Source organism: Alosa pseudoharengus, unplaced genomic scaffold (assembly GCF_046254945.1).
Source record: "Alosa pseudoharengus isolate Yale_2024_CS ecotype anadromous, Long Island Sound unplaced genomic scaffold, YU_APseudo_1.1 YU_APseudo_1.1_scf_1, whole genome shotgun sequence".
NCBI classification, from domain to species: domain Eukaryota; kingdom Metazoa; phylum Chordata; class Actinopteri; order Clupeiformes; family Clupeidae; genus Alosa; species Alosa pseudoharengus.
Window position 1 is genome coordinate 4,484,752 of NW_027468564.1, and position 21,963 is coordinate 4,506,714.

The 21,963-nt window shown below is 39.7% G+C and overlaps 1 protein-coding gene across 2 annotated transcripts; it reads right to left on the minus strand.

The window, feature by feature from the left end:
- Positions 1-7,190: 7,190 nt before the first annotated feature.
- Positions 7,191-21,291, minus strand: LOC143136068 (uncharacterized). Of its 2 annotated transcripts, none has more exons than XM_076296550.1 (5): positions 21,107-21,276; positions 18,312-18,476; positions 17,722-18,037; positions 17,404-17,535; positions 7,191-8,457 (listed from the first exon to the last, which is right to left on the minus strand). In XM_076296550.1, exons 3-5 carry the CDS (start codon positions 17,999-18,001, stop codon positions 7,517-7,519), a joined length of 1,353 nt encoding a protein of 450 aa, XP_076152665.1. In that variant the 5' UTR covers positions 18,002-18,037; positions 18,312-18,476; positions 21,107-21,276; the 3' UTR covers positions 7,191-7,516. The 2 variants fall into 2 exon arrangements, with proteins under 2 accessions (XP_076152665.1, XP_076152657.1); XM_076296542.1 differs by lacking the exon at positions 7,191-8,457 and adding an exon at positions 9,865-12,074 and having other exon boundaries at positions 21,107-21,291.
- Between the last annotated feature and the right edge of the window lie 672 nt (positions 21,292-21,963).

Sequence of the window (21,963 nt, forward strand, 5' to 3'; positions counted from 1 at the left end):
GAAATATTGTTTAATTTTGCGATTGAGATATCCACGCACTGGCGCCCCCCCTGCGACGTGTTCGCCCCCCGGTTTCAGAGCTATTGTAAATGCAAAAATGCATAGAGTGAGTTATGACAAAACCGTGACTGTTAACAAACTATAAGCTATATAAGGTAGGCCCTATGCTAGGCCTATTACACAACACAAATTGTCACTAGGCTATGCTGGCGACCCAAATAAAATCTCCTTTGGAACCAATGGCTTACACCTTACAGTATCAAGCTGCCACCTCTTGGCGAAAAGTTATGCGTATCAGTAGTAATACATTTCAAGTGTGTGAATCACCGAAAGGGCGAATGAAGTGGACACTTCTAAATGGAACCCAACCCACTGTACAGTAGCTCAAGGTCTGTGGCTAAAGCAGCCATAATGAAAGCGTTATCATTGTTTGGATACTTCACACACACGTGTTTTTTAATCGCATAGACTACAACTACCAAGCTGGAATCAAAGCACATCGACTCCCCTCTCACACCCTAAACACGCACTTCGAACAAACAAAAAGCGCCTCAGTCTCACGATATAGCCATGGGCAAAACTGTATCTGACCGGTGTAACGTTGGTATTAAATCATTCATCGCAAATAATGATTTTTGTAGCACGTGCAACAAATATGTGTAGGTACAGCCCTGCCCTGAATACATCTCAACGTGCGCTCTAAAACATCTGGTTTAAATGGAGATGTAGATCATCACGGGTGCGTTAATAAATCTACATTGCGGCGATTGACACAAATTATTCACTTTGACGAATTTATGTAGTTTCAGTTACTTTACTTTGAGCCATGCTCTTCCTTACTTGAATCACCTTTGAAAATAGAGGATTGAAGTAGCCTATATGGGTGTTTGGGAATGAACGTTGACTGCTTTTTGAGACTTCGAGCAGAAATGTCCCAGCCCGGTGTTTAGGATGCATCATAGACAGGTTATCTTTCAGGCCTATATATTTTCCATTAAAAAACCATCACGTAGCGAACGTATTGTGGCTAACTCACTTAGCTCCTGTTATAACAGTATTATAGTAGCCTAGGTTATGGTCATAAGCAAATGAGATGACAGTCGAAAGATACAATTAGTGCTGTTATCAATTTGCTTGGTAGCCTATAAACGCATTTATGGTTTTCTACAAATACATTAATAATCAAATTGGCCTCCATCACTCAACTATGCTAATGGTAACATTATTTTACCTACGTTCTGCTATTGATAGGATTAACGTAGCCTACCTGCAGTAAAAAACAAGCATGTCCGATAAAGATTCTCAGATTTATTTCGGCTTCAAGAGGAAATGGGAATTACATGTCATGCAGAAATCATCCTACCCTTAGACGTTCTCTGCGGTAAACTACTGTAGGCCTACTGTCTTGTCCTTGTAGGAAGCAGTGTCTTTCCAACCCAGTTTAGATTAACTTCCAACAAAATTACGTCTCACTGCAACGATGCGCCATCTAGTGGACAAACGACTACGGGACGCCAATACTGGAAATGCAGCCAAATTATTATTATGATGAATATTTGGTTTTCCTTTAATCCTACTGAATTTGTAATTATGTATCGGCCGTTCTAATTGCCGATACTTATGGTATACGTGCCTGTGTGTGTGTGTGCGTGTGTATATGTGTGCACCACAATCTACAGGCCAATGAGTGTACAGTCACTAAATGTACACATAACTTCATTTTTTAGACCCCCCCATGGATGAAATTCTACGAAACTTGGCATACCCCCAGAGAATGTCAGGTTAATCATTCACATAAAATTTGGTGCAGTTCTGAACTTCTTAACTGAAGAGAGGGGCGATTAAAGCAGAATTATATTGCATTTTCATTTTTTACCGGGGGGGGTGCAAATCACAAATGAGTGATTATGGGCTAGGTTTATGTGGGCCCTTGAGACCAACATACCATAAAAATGTCTTCATCCTCGGTGCCACGGTTCAGGTAGTTATTTAGGAAAAACTGCATTTTTTGGGTTTCGGGGGGCCCTGCGCGGAGGGGGAGTGGCCCCCGGGGACCAAACGAAATTTTTCCGTAAAAGTCTAGTGGGGCTACATACCCACCAAATTTCATGTGCCCCGGTGTTTCGGTGCCCCGGGTATCGTTGACCAAAATTTCAGGAAGTAGATGACGGGGAAAAAAAAAAAAAAAAAACTTTGACAATCCCTATATGACCGCTTCGCTAGCTTCGCTAGCGGCGGTCATAATGAGTAGGCTAATACTAAGATATAAAAAGCAAAGCTTACCTCAAACCGATTCCATTACTCTATATTCCTCCATTCAGGGTAATCTCACTCGACGACAAACAAAACTTTGTTTTTGTTGTGAAATTCCCCTATTTCAGAGCAGCCTACTGGATGAATATTCAGATCTTCTTTTCTACCATTTAATGGCGACTGGTAAACCAAGATTAAGGTGTACTACTTCCACCTCCTGGGCTGGAGTGGGACTACAGAAGCCTTGAGTTCGCTATTCTTGCTTTTAGACCAGTGGTCCCCAAACTTTTTCTTCCGAGGGCCAGCTCACTATGCCTGGCTCTAAGAGAGGGCCAGAGACTCGGAGTATATTAGTAACCATAAATAGCTTAGTGCTGTGAACAACAACAGTCTACCTTAGTTGAATATTCCATTACATTTAATCATAGGCTACTGCAATTTATTACCATTGTTAGCTGTGTTTATATTGCCATCATGCCATGTAAAATGTAGCTCAAATTAAATAATACTAATAAAAAAGACTTTAGCATTCCAAAAAGTATTAGCAGGGAGTCCCAAAAGTATATTTTATTTAAAATGTGTGTCTTTGCATACACCGCTCAAGTTGTGAACAAGCAATATCCTACAAATAATTTAAAGTTCTCAAACTATGAAAGTTTTATGAAGTGCTGGCAAAAACATCTGAAATGACCACCATTCTAACTTTCACTCACCTGATGAGAACTTTGTGAATTTGTATGAGCATTTGAAGAGTGAATAAAAATAGAAATAATTATCCCAGAAAGTCCAAGAAATATGACTAGAATAGAAGTTAGTTAGTTATTAACAATTAATTGATAAACTTTTAGAATACTTTGAGCACTGATGCAGTCAGCATAGGCCTCTTACATTGTTTGCAGGTAGGTTCATTCCGTTTTCGATGGCAAACGTCGCCAAAACAACCACCAGTGGACAAAAAGAGTATTACATGTGTATTGTTATGACTCGCCATAGATAGAGAATGAATGGGGGAAATTACGGAGGTTATAGTTTGACTATGTCGTACTCCGGTGCGGGCCAGATGCTATACACAGACATGTTTTGGGGGGCCACCCAAAATGAGGTGGCGGGCCGTAGTTTGGTGACCACTGTTTTAGACTGTAACAGAAGGGGAGAACAGTTCCGTCTCTGGTTCCACGTGAGGGCGCACGCGGGCGATTGCAGAATGAATGGAGGTCTATGGAGCTGTCCCCCTCAAAATCCACTTCTCGAGATATCATTTTTTGTCCAGAAATTTGAATGTTGCATTCGAAAGGGAGGCCAAAGAAAATGCACACTGCTTAGTAGCCTATTATATTTTTTGAGTCACTTATTTTTTCCCCCCTAAAAAGCCTTTCAAACGTGCCAATGACGTCATTAATTAATTTCAATTTTCAATTTAATTTCACACTTCAGAATGCTATTGTGCTATGGGCAACAACGACCCAACCAAGAAAGGACATAAGTACTCATTCATTCAACCTTCGACCTATAATCCATGCTGAATTTGCAAAAATGACAAACAAATCTGAGATTTCTCAACAACAATGAGGTGAAAGAGACAAATTTAGCCGTCTCGCTCCATAGACCCCCATTGTTTTGAATTAATTTCTTAGTTAAAAGTAAAACTAGTACACTGGGCACATTTATGAGGCTTCTCTCCAGTGTCAGTAAGCACCTGGCTAAAGATGACATTAAGCGTTTATTCTTCATGATCACCCGGAGAGAAGAAACACTCTCTTCTGATTGGCTGGTGGGAGAGAGAGTGGCAGGTTCCAGCTGGCTTGTCATTGTTGATAATTGATTTCATATTTTTAATATAAGAAACTATTAAAAGGAAATCATGAGGACAACAAAAACAACGCTAGAGATTGCGGAATTATCCGGTTCCCACTGTCCATTCATAAAAGGTGAGAGGGCACTTTGACAGGCTGTACACACTGATTTGGACTATGATAGAATATGAAGAGTGGTCTTTCTAATCCGTTTCCCTTAAACTGAGCACATGATGCCAATTGAAACACATTCCACTCAGATAGCTACTGTAGGTGGCTACCAGGTTCATAATTCACTTCTAATTGCAAACAGAAAATGTCTAGCTAGCATGTAATTAAATACTTATATTTCCAAAGGAATGAAGGTTGTTTATACCAACTTAATAGTATACTTATCATTGCTAATATTGTGCTATAAATGTGGCACAAACAATGTTAGAGTTTGTGGACCAGCCATAGGCTATAATTAATTGGAGCTGGCAAAATATTATGAATACCGTGAAGCCAGACGATGCTCTTAAAGTGACTGTGCACCATTTGTAAATGAGTTAAACAGCATCAAATCGTAGCATTTCTTAAGAAATGTATATTTATTCAAAATGACTTTATTTTTTAATTTATTTATTTTTTGTTTGGGGGGGGGGGGTCATTTGGGTTTGAGGAAGTTGCAACCAACATGTATATTTTTTCACATTTGCGTTGTATCTGGATCATCTGACACACCTTAGCTATCATAATATGGAATGACCGACGTGCCATCTACGATTTTTTGCTGTAAATTTCTTTCCACAATGAGTACATTTACGGAATGTTTCTGCTTGTGTTTCTCGAGTTCTCTCAGGGCTGTGTACAGACATTGGTACAGCCTTCTTTTGCATGTGAGTTGCATTTCCTGTGCATCATTCTGTCCATGGATCTTCTGTTGTGTAGACAGAGACTTAGAATTAGAACTAGAGAATGTAATTCCAGGGAATTACGAGTGCATGAAAATGCAAAAATGGCTGCTGAATGAAATATTGTTGAATATTGTCTAAAATATAATCTAAGTAAAAAAAGATGGAGGTCAGAGGTCAGGAGGTCAGAAAAAGCTGGCGGGGAGTCATAGTTGATGACAACTGACAGTTGGAATGGCCGAACAGTTAAATAGTTGAGTAGTTTAAATAGTTAAATTATTTTATAGCGAATTATTGTATTGAGGACTTATTTTGAAGTTGAAGTTGAGGACAGAGGAAACAGTTGGCAGGAGTCGATTACAGCTGAGAGTTGGAATGGCTGAACAGTTAAATAGTTGGATAGGTAAAATGGTTAAATTATTTAATATAGAATTATTGTAATGAGGACTTTTATTTTTAAACAATTGTGGGCAGAGGAAACAGTTAGAGGGAGTCATAGTTGGTGACAACTGACAGTTTGAAAGGTTGAACAGAAATAGTTGGGTAGTTAAAATGGTTAAATTATTTAACTCATTGAATGCCAAGCTGTTTTCGGGAGCTTTGTCCTAGAGTGCCAGCAATCTAGACCATTGTTGATGATTTTTGTACAGCCACAGCATATTCTGTGTTATAGCTATGAACACATACAATGGCTCGATTAAAAGGCGAGACTTTAAGCTCTCGGTGGGTGCAAACCGTGTATTTATACACGCCTCTGTTCCTGAGAAATCCCAAGCTAAACAGTGGCTAGTTTTCATCAAAAGATTTCTAGAAATGGAGATATAACGTCTTTCATGAAATATGAAGTGTTGCCTGTTACTTGTTTAAACTTTCCGGGACGTGATCAGCGAGACCTGGCGAGACTGCCACCTAGAGATAGACCCACGAAAATGGCCTGGTTTTGACCTGACGTGCATGCGTCACTGATTCGACCCAAAGCGGCAACCGAGTTATGATATGAGTTAATAGGGAATTATTGTAGTGAGGACTTTTATTTTGAAACAGTTGTGGGCAGAGGAAGCAGTTGAACAGGATCTGTAGTCTTAATAGACTTATATTAATTATTTAATATGAAATTATTGTAGTGATGACTTTTATTTTGAAACAGTTGTGGGCAGAGGAAACAGTTGGTATGAGTCATAGTTAAGGACAACTGACAGTTTGAAAGGTTGAACAGTTAAATAGTTGGGTAGTTAAAATGGTTAAATTATTTAATATAGAATTATTGTAGTGAGGACTTTTATTTTGAAACAGTTGTGGGCAGAGAAGGCAGTTGAACAGGATTTGTAGCCTTAATAGAGCCATATCAAAGATTCTATAGTTAACTAAGATGAATCATAAGACGATTCACCAATGGAACGAAATGGCACTAGTTCCGGACTCCTAGGTGTGTCAAAACAGAAACTTTTCTCTGAATAAGCAATAATAACATATAAATATAATTTTGTATACTATTTTACAGTCATTGTTTGTGTGTGATGCCAATTAAACACTCTTTCGGACACGGAATGAATAATTTAATTTTGCCCCGTTAACCGAGCTAGCTAGCTAGCTAACGTTAGCACAGTACACGGAATGTGAATGGGAATGTTCGCTAGCTAGCTAGCAGCTAAGAACTTTGGTTAAACTTATATATTGTTGCAAACAAACCTGAAATAACATACGTTCAGCAACGTTGTGGTAGTCTACTAGTTCTCGCAAAAAATATGTTATATGTTAAAATATGTAGGTTAGTTTATCAACCATCTCTGAGTCTAGAGCCTCTGAGAACAGGTGGCTGTGTACCAGAGCTTTGAGGAGACAGTGACAGATCATGAACATAGCTATTTTTGTCTTTATTTGTTTCGTTGGAAAATACAATTTCAATGTTGGAATGTTAGGGAGACATGTGGCTTATAGAAAATGGGTTCAAAACTTACATCGCTGAATGTAGGGCTAAGGGATTGGTCATATTCCGAGAAAATGACCATTTCTCCCATAGGAATACATAGACACTGGACCTCCCGCTAGACTCCTAAATGGGCGTGACAGCTTCGAACCCCACGTCACAACGTGCCAGAATTTACCCTCTTATGAATCGTCTCGCTTTATCAACCGTCTCTGGCCATATTGTATGCTTAAAGCCTGAGACAGACAGTTGCTGGAGGTGGCCGGAACACTTGGCATAGGATTCTAAGTGTGATGTCATAATCGCCAATGTTAAGTCTATGGGAACATTTTTAGTAGTTTTTAATTAATAGTTCAAAAAGTATAAAAGTTACAAAGTTGAACAATATATAGCTGAAGTCCACAAAGTAAGACCTACGCAACGCAGTTTGAACAAAGTTTCTACGTCAAACGTACAAATACGCAGAAGAAAAAAAATAAGAATAAATCGGATAACAGTAGATAGATAGATAGATAGATAGATAGATACTTTATTAATCCTCAAGGGGAAATTCAAGAAAATTCAGTAGAGTACATTTTCATGCCTTCTAATGAGGGAGTTGCAGGTTGAGTTCATCATTCTGTCCGTGGATCTTCTGTTTTGTATTCTGTTCAAACTCCTACAGACAGCACAGTGGTGCAAACTTCCTCTGAGCTGCAGGCTGAGTTCATCATTCGATCAATCGACCATCTGTTCTGTGCTATCTCGATCAAATACAATTTGTGTCTTTCGTTGTATTCTTTGTGTTCCTGTTTTACTTTGTGTTCAAACATGTGGCGTGAAAGACTTGACGTGTGTGAAAAACCTCTTCCACACTGGGCACATTGATGAGCCTTCTCTCCAGTGTGTGTAAGCATATGGGTCCTAAGATTTGACATTTGTGTAAATGCTTTTCCACACTGGACACATTGATGAGGCTTCTCTCCAGTGTGAGTTAGCATATGGCTTTTAAGAGTTGATGTTTGATAAAAACCTTTTCCACACTGGGCACATATATGAGGCTTCTCTCCAGTGTGAGTAAGCATATGGATTTTAAGAGATGATGTTTGATAAAAACCTTTTCCACACTGGGCACATTGATGAGGCTTCTCGCCAGTGTGTGTTCGCATATGGCTTTTAAGAGTTGATGTTTGATAAAAACATTTTCCACACTGGGCACATTGATGAGCCTTCTCTCCAGTGTGTGTAAACATATGGGTCCTAAGACTTGATATTTCTGTAAATGCTTTTCCACACTGGACACATTGATGAGGCTTCTCGCCAGTGTGAGTAAGCATATGGCGTTTAAGAGTTGACGTTTGATAAAAACCTTTCCCACACTGGGCACATTGATGAGGCTTCTCGCCAGTGTGAGTATGCATGTGACGGTTAAGCTTTGACATTTGTGTAAATGCTTTTCCACACTGGACACATTGATGAGGCTTCTCTCCAGTGTGAGTAAGCATATGGATTTTAAGAGTTGTGGCCCTTTTCAATGCTTTTCCACACTGGGAACATTGATGCAGGTTGAGTTCATGATTCTGTTGTGTTCCTTGTGGATATTTTGATGCACCTGTAAGAGATACCATAGAGACTTAGAATTAGAATGAGGCATAAGCTCTTAAGGCAAAGATCTTAGATTACTAACAAGATAGAGCAACGTAATTTGTTTCTATGGGAGCAAAACGGCACAATTCCAGTCTGCAAAAATTAATTATATGTGTGTGTGTGTGTGTGTGTGTTAGGGAAGTGATTGGTGTGTGTGTCCGTGCGTGTCTGTGTAGAAGAAACAGGTTGGGTGGATATCAGAGGACATGGCTCCAGACTGCGACCAAATGGTCACATTTTGCAACCCAAAAATTTGAGAGTATGCGACTGAATTTTACATCCACTCGCACATGTGCGAACAGTAAATTTGTCCCTTTTTTTTTTTTACATGTTACACGTGGAAGGGGCGCGCCAATGAATCTGGAATCTGTGGCAGGCCAACATGATGTGACATGCGTTGTTCATGTTTTTACTGAGAGGGAGGGGGAGAGGTTAGGAGAGATAGGGACATAAAACTGCGAAGTAAGCGTTGCTGCTTAAAAAAATGATGACTGTGAAATACTTAATATTTGCGATATACCACTTTAATGTATCTCACGTACAGCAAACTGCAATGTATCAAGTATATTCGGTATATCGCCCAGCCCTATGTGCCTCAACACCAATCAAGCGCACCTTCCCTCCTCCGTTATTTTCATAACCACCAGCTGCCACTGGTACAATGAATGTATTTATATTTACATTTACATGTTAATGAGTTGGAAGAATTGTAATTTGTTGTTTGCTGGTTTTGTTTTTCTTTGATTTGTTGCCACCCCCATCTATGGTAGCTGTCCTGTGTAAATGTAATTCATTGGTTATGGTTATGTTAATACATTACTTAAAGGAGAAGTTCGGTGTGAAATTGACATTAGCTGTACTGAAAGATGTTGCCGAGTACTCACATGTGTCCAATAGGCACCTTCGCTCACCCCCTAGCATTCCAAATTACGCCGTTTTTAGCCGAGTAGCTGTGGGGGCATAGCGTAGCCTATGCAGCTAAATCGATATTTTTACACCATTAAAAATGTTTTACCACGTGGTATTGAAGTATTAAGGGGTGTGAAAAACTTTTTCCACACTGGGGACACCCTCCTTGGAGTTTTTTCTAATCAGCGATTGTGATAATTGTGCAGCCTTAACATCAGCCAATCAACACAAAAGGAGAAAAACCATCGCACGCCATCTATATGCATCAAACACTACATGAGCAAAACCATCCTACTCCATCTACATGCATCAAACACTATAGAGCAGCGGTTCTCAATTCTTTTGGTTCCAAATTTGGTTTTGAATCCTTTGAAACAAATGCTTAAGAAGTAATAATAATAATAATAATAATAATAATAATAATAATAATAATAATAATACATTTATTTGTTACATAGCGCCTTTCAAAGCACCCAAGGTCGCTTTACAGAATAAACACAGTAAGTACAGTGCAACAGTGGTCTCCCTCCTTGGAGTAGTTCCTTTTCTGTAATGCATTACAATATGATGTATTTTAACAAACACAATTTTGGATGATATCCAATTTGGACTGTTTTCAAGGTCTATTTTATAAGTGAAATTAAAAACATGCAATTTTTACAACAAAGTTCCAAAAAGTAAAACATGGGTCATTATGTGTCAAATCAGATAAGGTTGTTGCTGCACTGTTTCAGCAAATTTATTCTGAGAAACAATCAAACAATAACATCCATTAATTATGTAGGAAAGGTAATGTTATCAAAGGCTTTGTAACACTGATCACAAACATGAGGCTTCTTTCCAGTGTGAGTTAGCATATGGGTCCTAAGATTTGACATTTGTTTAAAGGATTTTCTACACTGGGCACATTGATGAGGCTTCTCTCCAGTGAAAGTTTGCAGATGGATATTAGATATGCTATTGGTCACATTTATTGGGTTTTCAAGTGTACATAATTACAAAATGAGGCACCAATATCCATTGTTATTCAAGGTTTTAATATCATTTGCATTGGCACCGATGCCATATTAGAACCTAGCCTGGAGATTCGAGACCCTGGTAATCTAGAAAGATTAAGGGTCTGGCCACGAACAATGTAATGGCCCAACTCGAGGGGCGGCAACAACCATGCATTTAAAAATCTCACTGCACGCAAATGGATAACACTAGACCATGTTTACTCTGAATGATTTCGGACTTTGACGCAATCGGATAACACTACGACCAATGTGTACTGTCCTCCAACGTTGCAGCGCTGTCTTCATCAGTTTAGCTGGTTCCCCGGAATGTTGGGGTAAAAGTAACGTGCATCATTGCTCATTGCCAGAGTGTCTCACAGAGACAAGTCCATTGTGCTCTCGCGAGAACTCTGAGGTAATTAGAACCGGGATTAGAAACGCAATTCATGAGGTTTCGCTCCCGTATGTGTAAGCATATGGGATCTAAGAGTTGAAGCAAATAGAAAACAATTTCCACACGGGGCACATTTATGACCTGTCTCTCCAGTGTGTGTTAGCATGTGGTGTTTAAGAATTGTGATCCATTCAAATGCTTTTCCACACTGGGCTCATTGATGTGGCTTCTCTCCAGTGTGTGTTCGCATATGGCGTTTAAGAGTTGATGTTTGATAAAAACCTTTTCCACACTGGGCACATTGATGAGGCTTCTCTCCAGTGTGAGAAAGCATATGGGTCCTAAGATTTGACATTTGTGTAAATGCTTTTCCACACTGGGCACATTGATGAGGCTTCTCTCCAGTGTGTGTAAGCATATGGGTCCTAAGATTTGACATTTGTGTAAATGCTTTTCCACACTGGGCACATTGATGAGGCTTCTCTCCAGTGTGAGTAAGCATATGGGTTTTAAGAGCTGATTGTCGATAAAAACCTTTTCCACACTGGGCACATTGATGAGCCTTCTCTCCAGTGTGTGTAAGCATGTGGGTCCTAAGATTTGATATTTGTGTAAATGCTTTTCCACACTGGACACATTGATGAGGCTTCTCTCCAGTGTGAGTAAGCATATGGCTTTTAAGAGTTGATGTTTGATAAAAACTTTTTCCACACTGGGCACATATATGAGGCTTCTCTCCAGTGTGAGTAAGCATATGGATTTTAAGAGTCGATGTTTGATAAAAACCTTTTCCACACTGGGCACATTGATGAGGCTTCTCGCCAGTGTGTGTTCGCATATGGATTTTAAGAATTGATGTTTGATAAAAACATTTTCCACACTGGACACATTGATGAGCCTTCTCTCCAGTGTGTGTAAACATATGGGTCCTAAGACTTGACATTTCTGTAAATGCTTTTCCACACTGGACACATTGATGAGGCTTCTCGCCAGTGTGAGTAAGCATATGGCGACTAAGAGTTGACGTTTGATAAAAACCTTTCCCACACTGGGCACATTGATGAGGCTTCTCGCCAGTGTGAGTATGCATGTGACGGTTAAGCTTTGACATTTGTGTAAATGCTTTTCCACACTGGACACATTGATAAGGCTTCTCTCCAGTGTGAGTAAGCATATGGATTTTAAGAGTTGTGGCCCTTTTAAATGCTTTTCCACACTGGGAACATTGATGCAGGTTGAGTTCATCATTCTGTTGTGTTCCGTGTGGATATTTTGATGCACCTGTAAGAGTTACCATAGACTTAGAATTAGAATTAGAATGAGGCATAAGCACTTAAGGCAAAGATCTTAGATTACTAACAAGATAGAGCAACGTAATTTGTTTCTATGGGAGCAAAACGGCACAATTCCAGTCTGCAAAAATTAATTATATGTGTGCGTGTGTGTGTGGTGGGGGGTGATGAAATGGTGTGTGTGTGTAGGGGAAGTGATTGGTGTGTGTGTCTGTGCGTGTCTGTGTAGGAGAAACAGGTTGGGTGGATATCAGAGGACATGGCTCCAGACTGCGACCAAATGGTCGCATTTTGCGACCCAAAATTTTGAGATGTGCGACCAGTAAATTTGCCAGTAAATTTGTCCCTTTTTTTTTACATGTTACACGTGAAAGGGGCGCGCCAATGAATCTGGAATCTGTGGCAGGCCAACATGATGTGACGTGCGTTGTTCACGTTTTTTCTGAGAGGGAGGGGGAGAGGTTAGGAGAGATAGCGACACAAAACTGCGAAGTAAGCGTTGCTGCTTAAAAAAATTATGACCGTGAAATACTTGATATTTGCGATATATCACTTTAATGTATCTCACGTACAGCAAACTGCAATGTATCAAGTATATTCGGTATATCTCCCAGCCCTATGTGCCTCAACACCAATCAAGCGCACCTTCCCTCCTCCGTTATTTTCATAACCACCAGCTGCCACTGGTACAATGTATGTATTTATATTTACGCTTACATGTTAATGAGTTGGAAGAATTGTAATTTGTTGTTTGCTTGTGTAACCCATGGTTACTATTGAGCCATTATTAGCATGAAAAGATGTCGTAGCATAGTTTGACCTCAGGGAGGCGCACGCGCCCCATATTCAGCTGTTGTTATGCCAACGTCAGTTTGTCGTTACGCTTTCATACTGGAGAAAAAAACCAAGCCTAACGTCCAAAAGGAAAAAAAAGGTACTAAATACTTTGAAATTGCTCAGTTCTTTCATAAATGTAGTGAAATTCAATATTAATTAGTTATTTTATATCAGAGATCAACCCAGAAGTGAAAACCAACTTGAAGCCAGTGCTCAACGTTATACTTTTCACCACGAAGCTCCGATTGGTTTTTTATTGACTCCCGACCAGAACCGATTCTGAACCGTGCGGTTCAGTGGCGAGCCAACCCGAGATCTGAAGATTGTAGACAGACCCCTACCCACCGGTGTGGCCAGCCGGAGAGCGAGGATTTGCCTACAAAGATTGAATTGACTGACTTGACTGACTGACCACCAAATCTCAACCGGATTCCAGATAAGATCTTTTAAGATTGTGCATACTGAAAGAGACATTGATTCACACATTCAAGAACTTTCATACACACACACACACACATATATACATACATATTTTATTTATTTTGTTTTTTTTTGGGGAAGAGCTCTTTGGGTGGTTTAATTTTATATTACTGTCTGCACTTTATAGTGCTCTTTATAGTGCTCTGATCTGTAGACAATAAAATTGTCACCTGTTCAATTGTAAACAACTTGAATGACTTTATTGTTTATTTGTTACTCTCCTAGTCATTCATACGATTTCTAATAACCTTATACCAGCTCCTAGAACCTAGCAGATACGGTAGTTCACATTGTTCTTATTATTAATTTAAGGAGCAAGAGCGCTACACTTGTATTGTTTTTCTTTGATTTGTTGCCACCCCCATCTATGGTAGCTGTCCTGTGTAAATGTAATTAATTGGTTATGGTTATGTTAATACATTACTTAATGCATGTTAATGTCTCATTGTTTCTCAGAATATCACCAAAAGATGACTTCTATTCTGTTCAATCAATCAAGTGCACCTTCCTTCTTCCGTTATTTTTATAACCACCAACCTCCACTGATGCATGTTAGCCAACAGTAAATGCAAATTTGTTTTTCTAAGTTTATTAGCATAGGCTACCAGTTTTGACTGATGTTGTTCAGACACCGGTCTACCTCAAAACAGAGGTAAAAAGTAGCCTATTTTTCAGCCTCTCCTATGTAAAAAACTCAAAATCCAAATTGCCAACAGGTTTGTCTTGGTGCACCCAAGCTTTAAAACTGTTTGTGTACATCTATTAAGGATTAGGCATTTTACCAAAACAAATTTGATTAAAGCAACACCAAATAGTTTTTGTACCTTAAAATAATGTTTTCAAAATCGTTTCTATGGTTTATCAACTCGTAGCAGGGTGAGTGGCACTTCTGCATTCACTTGAAAATTGCCCCTCTATTTCCAATCAACTATTACAGTAAGCTATTCATGTTCATATTCAATGTTCTACCAAGCCACTCCCCCAGGAAGCCTAACTGAACTACAAACACAGAGTGAAAGCGGTAATAAACTGATCTGAAGCCTTCAACCACAAATGTATAGAATTACAATCACTGCAAAAGAAAAAATACAATCGTTGCTTTCATGTAGACCAGGGGTCGGCAACCTTTGCCTGGAGAGCCACTTTTACCAAATTTAATCATTTTTTAGTCTCAGAGGGGACACATAAAGATGGTTACAAGAAAAAGTTTGGATATTTAACGTACAGTTACTTTCATTCAACAGAGGATTTTTAAACAGCCTACATTTTCTACTAGTTTTAATGTGCAAGTAAGTTGAAATGTAAAGTGGAATGACTTAGGCTTCCCATGTAGGCTAAACACCACCCCCTATTTTCCCAGTGTCCTTTGGTATGCAAAGTAATATCATAGTCAACACAACACTCAATTTTCGTTGACATGTCATTGGCGAAATTGAACATTAGGTCTACCAGAGATTAGATTTGGTGATGGCCTTGGAGTCTGGCTGGCTCATATTCAGTGAGGTGAAGTTTCATGCAAGAATTGAGGCCGTCACCATTTAAGGGCACTTTATGGATGTGACCGTTTTGCACGGAATTGCCCTTAAACGTGAGCGCAGGTTTGTCTTTATATTTTTTCATATGTGAGAAAGATTTCTCACATGCAAGTGGAACCGAACAGGGTTAACACAGCAATAGGTTACTAAATCGTTGCAGTGTGCGATATAGAATCAGAATATAGAGCGATATAGAATACAGATATCAGAATCAGTCTTCGGATGGAAACTTTCCCATTTCAGCCTTGTGTTCGCACTCGCAAGCTGTGTTCGCTGACGTTTCCTTTTTGACATGTTCCTTATCTAGCCTACAGCAAGCGCACACATCAACAATAACAATTAAAGTGTTCTCGTTGACTGAAATGTAGGGAAATTGGTGATTTTGTTTGATATTGACATGGCAACGAACCGCGAATGTAACAATATTGAGCAGCTACGGTTACGGAGTCAAGTGAGGTGGAAAGTTATATAGGCTAAATTACTCAGATTTATTACATTTTGAAAATGAACGAACTAAAATAAAATACATTTGAATTAAATACTCATTAATTAATTTCAAAAGCTGAGCCACATCAGAGGGATCAAAGCCGCGGGTTGCCGACCCCTGATGTAGAAGTAGCCTTAGGGAGAATGTGAGTGTGTGTGTGTGTGTGTGTGTGTGTGTGTGTGTGTGTGTGTGTGTGTGTGTGTGTGTGTGTGTGTGTGTATCTTACTGGTCTCGATCTCATGTGCATCTCCAATGTTCAATCTTAAAAGTTAATTTTACTGTCTGTGGAGAAAAACAAGCAGCTTTGAAAGCTGTCCGGACTGGAAAAATATTTTAGCTTATCATCCGGAGAAAAGAAATATTATTTTCTTATTGGCTGGTGGGGTGGCTATTAATTCTGAATAACAGGACACCGTTCCATATCAATGCTTATGAATGGTAACTATAACAACCATAGTAGGATGACGGTTGCAGGCTTCGCAACAATGGAATCAACTGTAAACAAGCTAACTGTCCATGCTATCGCTGTTATAGGGGCAACGAAAGTTGTACAACAAGCTGAACTAGTGAGCTTCTTTTTAAACGGAACCGCGTGTTTCCTTTGCTTTACAGTGGCAACCGGGTGATAAGCGGTCCGGACCGGAAAAATATTTTAGCTTATTATTGCATCACCACTCAATAACTGAATGATCAATGCTGCACAAATAGAATGTTGTAGCAATTATAGAAAGAAGCTATAACAGTTAGTTTTAATAATTTTTAAAACACGATTACTCAGTGATTTTGGAAACTCATCCAGTTTCAAAACTTTTTCCATTTCTAAATTGAATTTTCAATATAATCCAACAGAGACACGTACCATATTTTCTATATAATTATACAAGTTTGGTCCTGTGACTTATAGTCAGGTGCGACTTCTATATCAAAATTGAACATGTTATTAAATGTTAATTCCTGCTGACTGACATCTCTGCATAAACCAAGGAGTAAACATACAGCGGGAGGGCGCTCTAGGCTTGTGACTAGCTGGCTTGTTATGATAATTCAGCCTCCCAGGTTCAACACCAAAAAAGCCAACTGCTAGATTTTGCTAACCGCTAGCATCTAGCTCACAAATTACACAGCGAAGGACAACGGCATTGAGTTCAAACAAGGGTAAGCAAACAAACGTCCACATCTGGCCGAAAGGAGACTCATCACAGCAAACTGCCATTTTAATGTCTTTGTGGCCAAGCTAACCAACATCAAATTGGCTAAATTGTATAGCTAAATAACTGTTAATGTGTTACGTTAACACACCAGACACCTATTCAGCCAATTTAGCCTAACTTAGCCCAGATTAAATGTCTGTTCTTGGTCTTGGATTGTATGAAATACATTTCTAAAGACTTATAGTCCCGTGCGACTGTATATGGCTTTTTCCCCTCTTCACAACAGATTTTTGACTGATAAGACTTATACTCCAGAGTGACTTAAACACGACTAAATCCACAGCTGACATGCTATTTTGGAATAAAAATCATTAAGGTTGTCTGCTTAATGCATGGTTGGAATAGGCTAAAGCCTATATAGGTTAGTTTGACACAACTTGGTTGGTTGGTGATAATCAGTTAGACTGGAACTGTTTTTTGTTCCAGCACTCTAACATGCTTATATATTTGAAAGTGTGCCTGCCCTGATTTCAAAAATATTTTATCATTATGAAAAGGCGATTAAGGAGCGTCGACTATCGGTGATGAAAAAAATCCAATGTGGACATCCCTACTACAGTTTGCCCTGTTAAATGGGAAAATTGTAAGAATTAGATTAGAATAATTTTGTCTGGGTTCAGCCCTTTTAACACAAACACAGATTAATATGTGTGTGTGTGTTTGTGTGTGTGCGAGGTGTATGTGTGCGTGTGTGCGTGTGTGTGTGCGTGTGTGTGTGTGTGTGTGTGTGTGTGTGTGCATGTGTGCGTGTGTGTGTGTGTATCTTACTGGTCTCGATCTGATGTGCACCTCCATTGGTCTGCGTCTGCATGTCCTCCTCCTTCGCTCGCTGGCCTTGTGTTCTACAGCAGTCCACCAGCACCACTGATACCCTCTTCATCTGGGCCAGAGACACGGGGTCTGTGGGGAACAGGTCAGTTTAGGACTCCAGTGACTCCACCTGACCCCATCAACCTGGCAAAATGGTAGTAAATCCATTCCAATGGATCCAATGGTAGACTACCAACAACTACTACATATCTGCAAACTGACAACATTTTAATGAATGAACTCTTAGTGTATCAGTATGTAGTTCCTAAGTCCTACCTCCCTGAAGAGAATCATCTTGGTATTCTTCATCCTCTTGGTCTTTTTCTTCATCCTCATCATCCTCTAATTTCACTTCAACCTCCACTGTTGTCTGCGATGCTTCATTAGAGCCAAGAGACTCAGTTTTGCAGAACAGCTCTGTGAGCGGCTTCTCCTCCTCGTCGTCTTGACATGTGATCATGTGATCATATTGCTCTTCTTTAATGTCCTCTACTTTTGGTGTTGGCAGCTGGAATGCTTCATTACTGCCAGAGCTTACCGACAGCCCAAGATCCATAGCAACGGTCCGAGGATCCTGTCCGGAGATTCTTGTCTGTATTCATAGAGGAAAGGAGGAAAACAGGGCCAACAGGCTGGTGTTATTTTAACGTCTTTCAAACTCACATTACCTCCTCGGTCTGAAAAACAGAGCATGAACATAGTAAGAAGAGGGTACGATATTTATCATCCGTTCAACAACATCATCAACACGTTGCTAGGCTTGGGTATCGAATATCGAGTACAATACACATTTAAAAATAGGCCATTACACTTGGTATAGAGACAACGTCTATATGTGCAACAGTGGGGTTTCTTTCCAAACATACCTAAGTATCACCGGTTTACAGACAGGATCCTCCAGTCTAGCAGATAACAGCTTCAGTCCTGATTCTCCAGGATGATTCCAGCTCAGATCGAGCTGTTTTAGATGGGAAGTCAGAGCTGAAGCCAGGAAACCACAACCCTTCTCTGAGATGAGACAATCAGAGAGCCTGAGTGAGAAAGAAATTGAGAGATTGAGAGAGAGAGAGAGAGAGAGAGATTGTCATTTTCATTGTTTTTTCATGCATACAACTGGTGACAATGTTTGAATCTTAAGTTATTTGTTTATTTTACAACAGATAGGTCTGATAAAACTATTCATTTCTGATTGGACAAGAGACATTCCTTGAGTGGCGATATCTCAGGACATCCCCACTTGGACACTCTGCTTTTTGCTTTCAATTGTCCAATGTGAACATTCCATTCATTGAAAAATAGGAAGGGATATCCCAAGCCACTCTTCACCAGACTTGTCACAAGTGTAACTTTAATAAACAAAAAGAGGGAGAGCTTGTGTGTGGATATTCCTTCCTATTTTTTACAATATCACTTTTTTATCCAGCACCTATTTTTGGATGTGCGCACGTTACATTTGTTTGGATTAACATTCCATTCATTCACAGTGAGAGAAGTGTTTTCATAACATCACATTTCATAATATCACAACAACCGAGTAGGCTCTAGACTGGAAATTACTGTGTGCACAAGCGCATAGCCTCTCTCAACCTGAACTTGGCTCTCCCGTGAAGTGTTGTATTTGAACTATTGGAAGATTGGAACTATATTTGGGGCGGAGGATGAATGAAAACACATGTAAATAAATGAAAGAAGAAGCAATTTGGTGAGAGTGGAGTTGGTAGCAGATATTGCCATGGCTGTGATTACCTGCAGCACGAGGCCGAATAAAAGCCAGGGCAATATGTGCTACCAACGCCACTCTCACTTGTGACATATTGCTTCATTATAAACTTATGACAGAGATTTGATCAGTTCACAATTTTTAAAACTCAAAAATAAATTCACAAGTAGAATGATACAATGATACGTTGCACACACAGCTTGTTATTAATGCATTATCATATGTAACCATCTCACCTTAAACACCATGTTCTATTCTCTACACCTGACTAACTTATGCATTTGTCATGTATACAGACCTTACTGTCCTATATCTGACCCTAGGCAGATGGGTCAGGCCCTTGAGTCGTGGATCTGCTCGAGGTTTCTTCCTATATGTATGGCCAATTCTAGGGAGTTTTTCCTCGGCCCTGTTACCCATGGGCCTTCTTTTCTTTTCTTTTCTTTTCTTTTCTTTTATCTGATTGTCTAACACTCTGTAAAGCGCCTTGAGACATGTGTAATGCTTTGGCGCTCCACAAGCACAATTAAATTGAAATTGATATTGTCATCAAGTCACCTAAGGGGCTCACTTCCTCTCATCCTTCCTCCACAAACTAGCTTGAAGTGGAGAGTGAGGAAATTAATGATTTACTGAGCCACTTCTATATTAGGGAAATGGGGACTACTTTGATATGGGGCCTTTGCCTTTTCACTGATACATGCTTGTGCTGGTGTTGTGAGAGAAAAGTGTAATACTAAAATTATACATTTTCATAACCAACGCATACCTCAAACAGATTCCGTTAATATACTTCTTCATTCAGTGTAATCTCAATAGATGCTAACCAAACTTTGTTTGCAAAGCAAACTTTGTTTTGTTTTTTGTGTGTGGAATCTTTAGATCTTCTTCGGTACCATTTAAGGTGGCTGGTAAATCAAGATTAAGGGGAACTACTGCCACCAACTAGACTGGAGTGGGACTACAGGAGCCTTGAATTCGCTTTCAGACTGTAACGAATGGGCGCATCAACTGCGTGTCGAGTGAAACTCTATTAGAAGAGTTTGGTTCCAAAACGCTATCTCCGTTTTTAAAAACGATTTAATTGTTTCAAGTTTTACTCCATACATTACCACCACCTAGCACTTGACATGTTTGCCAAAAGCATAGTTGCTAACTTAGTTATCAACTTTGTTGGTTTCAATACAATTTCCCATTGCCAACCAACTAAGTTGCTAACAGGTTAGCACAGCGGACATACAATATCTTATAATAGGCCTACAGCAACGCCTGACAAGGATGTATTCGTTTGGACAACATTAGGCTATACAGCCTAGAAAGGCTACCTAACTAATTAGTTTGTTAAATGTAAAGCCTAGCTTAATGTTACCTTTCTTGCCCATCTGAAATAACTCCTAGCTTTGCTCCTTCCCCCTTATCATTATGACCTGATTTGAAATTATGTATTTATTCATTAATTAATTACAAAAGATTAAAAATTTTCATTTTACACCTGTCCGCCATAGCCCTTTTCATCTCGCGTACCCCCTAGAAGCAGCTCGCGTACCACCGGGGGTACGCGTACCACAGTTTGGGAATCCCTCGGTGGGTTAGCAACTATGGTTTTGGGAAACGCACCCCTGAGCGATGTAAGGCAACGCTCACTACACAAACTAGCTTGACGAGGAGAGTGAGGAAATTAATGAATCACTGCCATATCACACTTGGGAAATGGGAATCATTAGGCGAGTAGGCCTACATTGAATGATCCGATCGTTGGAAATGTGTCCAGGACACCGAGGAACTCTGTGTAACGTTAGCAGTCTGTCTTTTCCCTGATGCTGCTGTTGTAAGACTGAAGTGCTGCTGTTGTAAGATTTTTTAATAGGTTACCGCCGGTAGTTAATACTATCGTAAGATTTATGAGTAGGCTAATACTAAGATATAAAAAGCAAAGCTTACCTCAAACCGATTCCATTACTCTATATTCCTCCATTCAGGGTAATCTCACTCGACGACAAACAAAACTTTGTTTTTGTTGTGAAATTCAGAGCAGCCTACTGGAGGAATCTTCAGATCTTCTTTTCTACCATTTAATGGCGACTGGTAAACCAAGATTAAGGTGTACTACTTCCACCTCCTGGACTGGAGTGGGACTACAGAAGCCTTGAGTTCGCTATTCTTGCTTTTAGACTATAACCAGAGCCCGTCTTATTAGACATTCTCTGCTGTAACAGAGAAGGGGAGAACAGTTCCGTCTCTGGTTCCACGTGAGGGCGCCAAGGGGGCAGGCGAATTCCCGGAAGTAGAAGAATCGACGTAGGCTGGAGGGACCACCTCTCTGCTAACTCCCATAGAAGTCTATTTATTCTAGGATTTTTTTGAAATACCATAACTTCATATAACATATATCCTGTGCCGATATTGTAGCTTCTGTGTAATTTACATAAACACTACAAAGGCAAAACAGACTCCATTACCTCGTCCGTAACGTTGGTTACCCGTAAGAAGAATGGTTAGCTTGTTCGGTTGGAGGGAAGCTAGCTTTGACGTAATCTCTCTTTCGCGCCGTAGGGAGATAACCGTACTGTTTGGATAAGAAGCTCAGTCCACCTTACTGTCTGACGGTAACTCATAAGCAAAACCTAGCATACACGACCGTATGTTAAGGTAAAGCATTACACAGAGGCAACCGTATAATAATAAAAAAGTAAACCTAATTTTTTTAAAAACGGCACTAATCACAGAGGTTTTCGATGGATTGACCGTAGGTTGGAAAAGTGGAAAGAAGATTAGCTTCAATGCTATAACTTTTTTGT

What these genes read in the sequence shown, in the direction of transcription:
- LOC143136068 (XM_076296542.1), bottom strand. Translation starts at nt 18,001, where the DNA reads ATGGATCTTGGGCTGTCGGTAAGCTCTGGCAGTAATGAAGCATTCCAG. An exon ending in AGATGATTCTCTTCAGGGAG is followed by an intron (nt 17,536 to 17,721) that starts GTAGGACTTAGG and finishes TGTTCCCCACAG; the next exon opens with ACCCCGTGTCTCTGGCCCAG. An exon ending in TGCACATCAGATCGAGACCA is followed by an intron (nt 12,075 to 17,403) that starts GTAAGATACACA and finishes TAACTCTTACAG; the next exon opens with GTGCATCAAAATATCCACAC.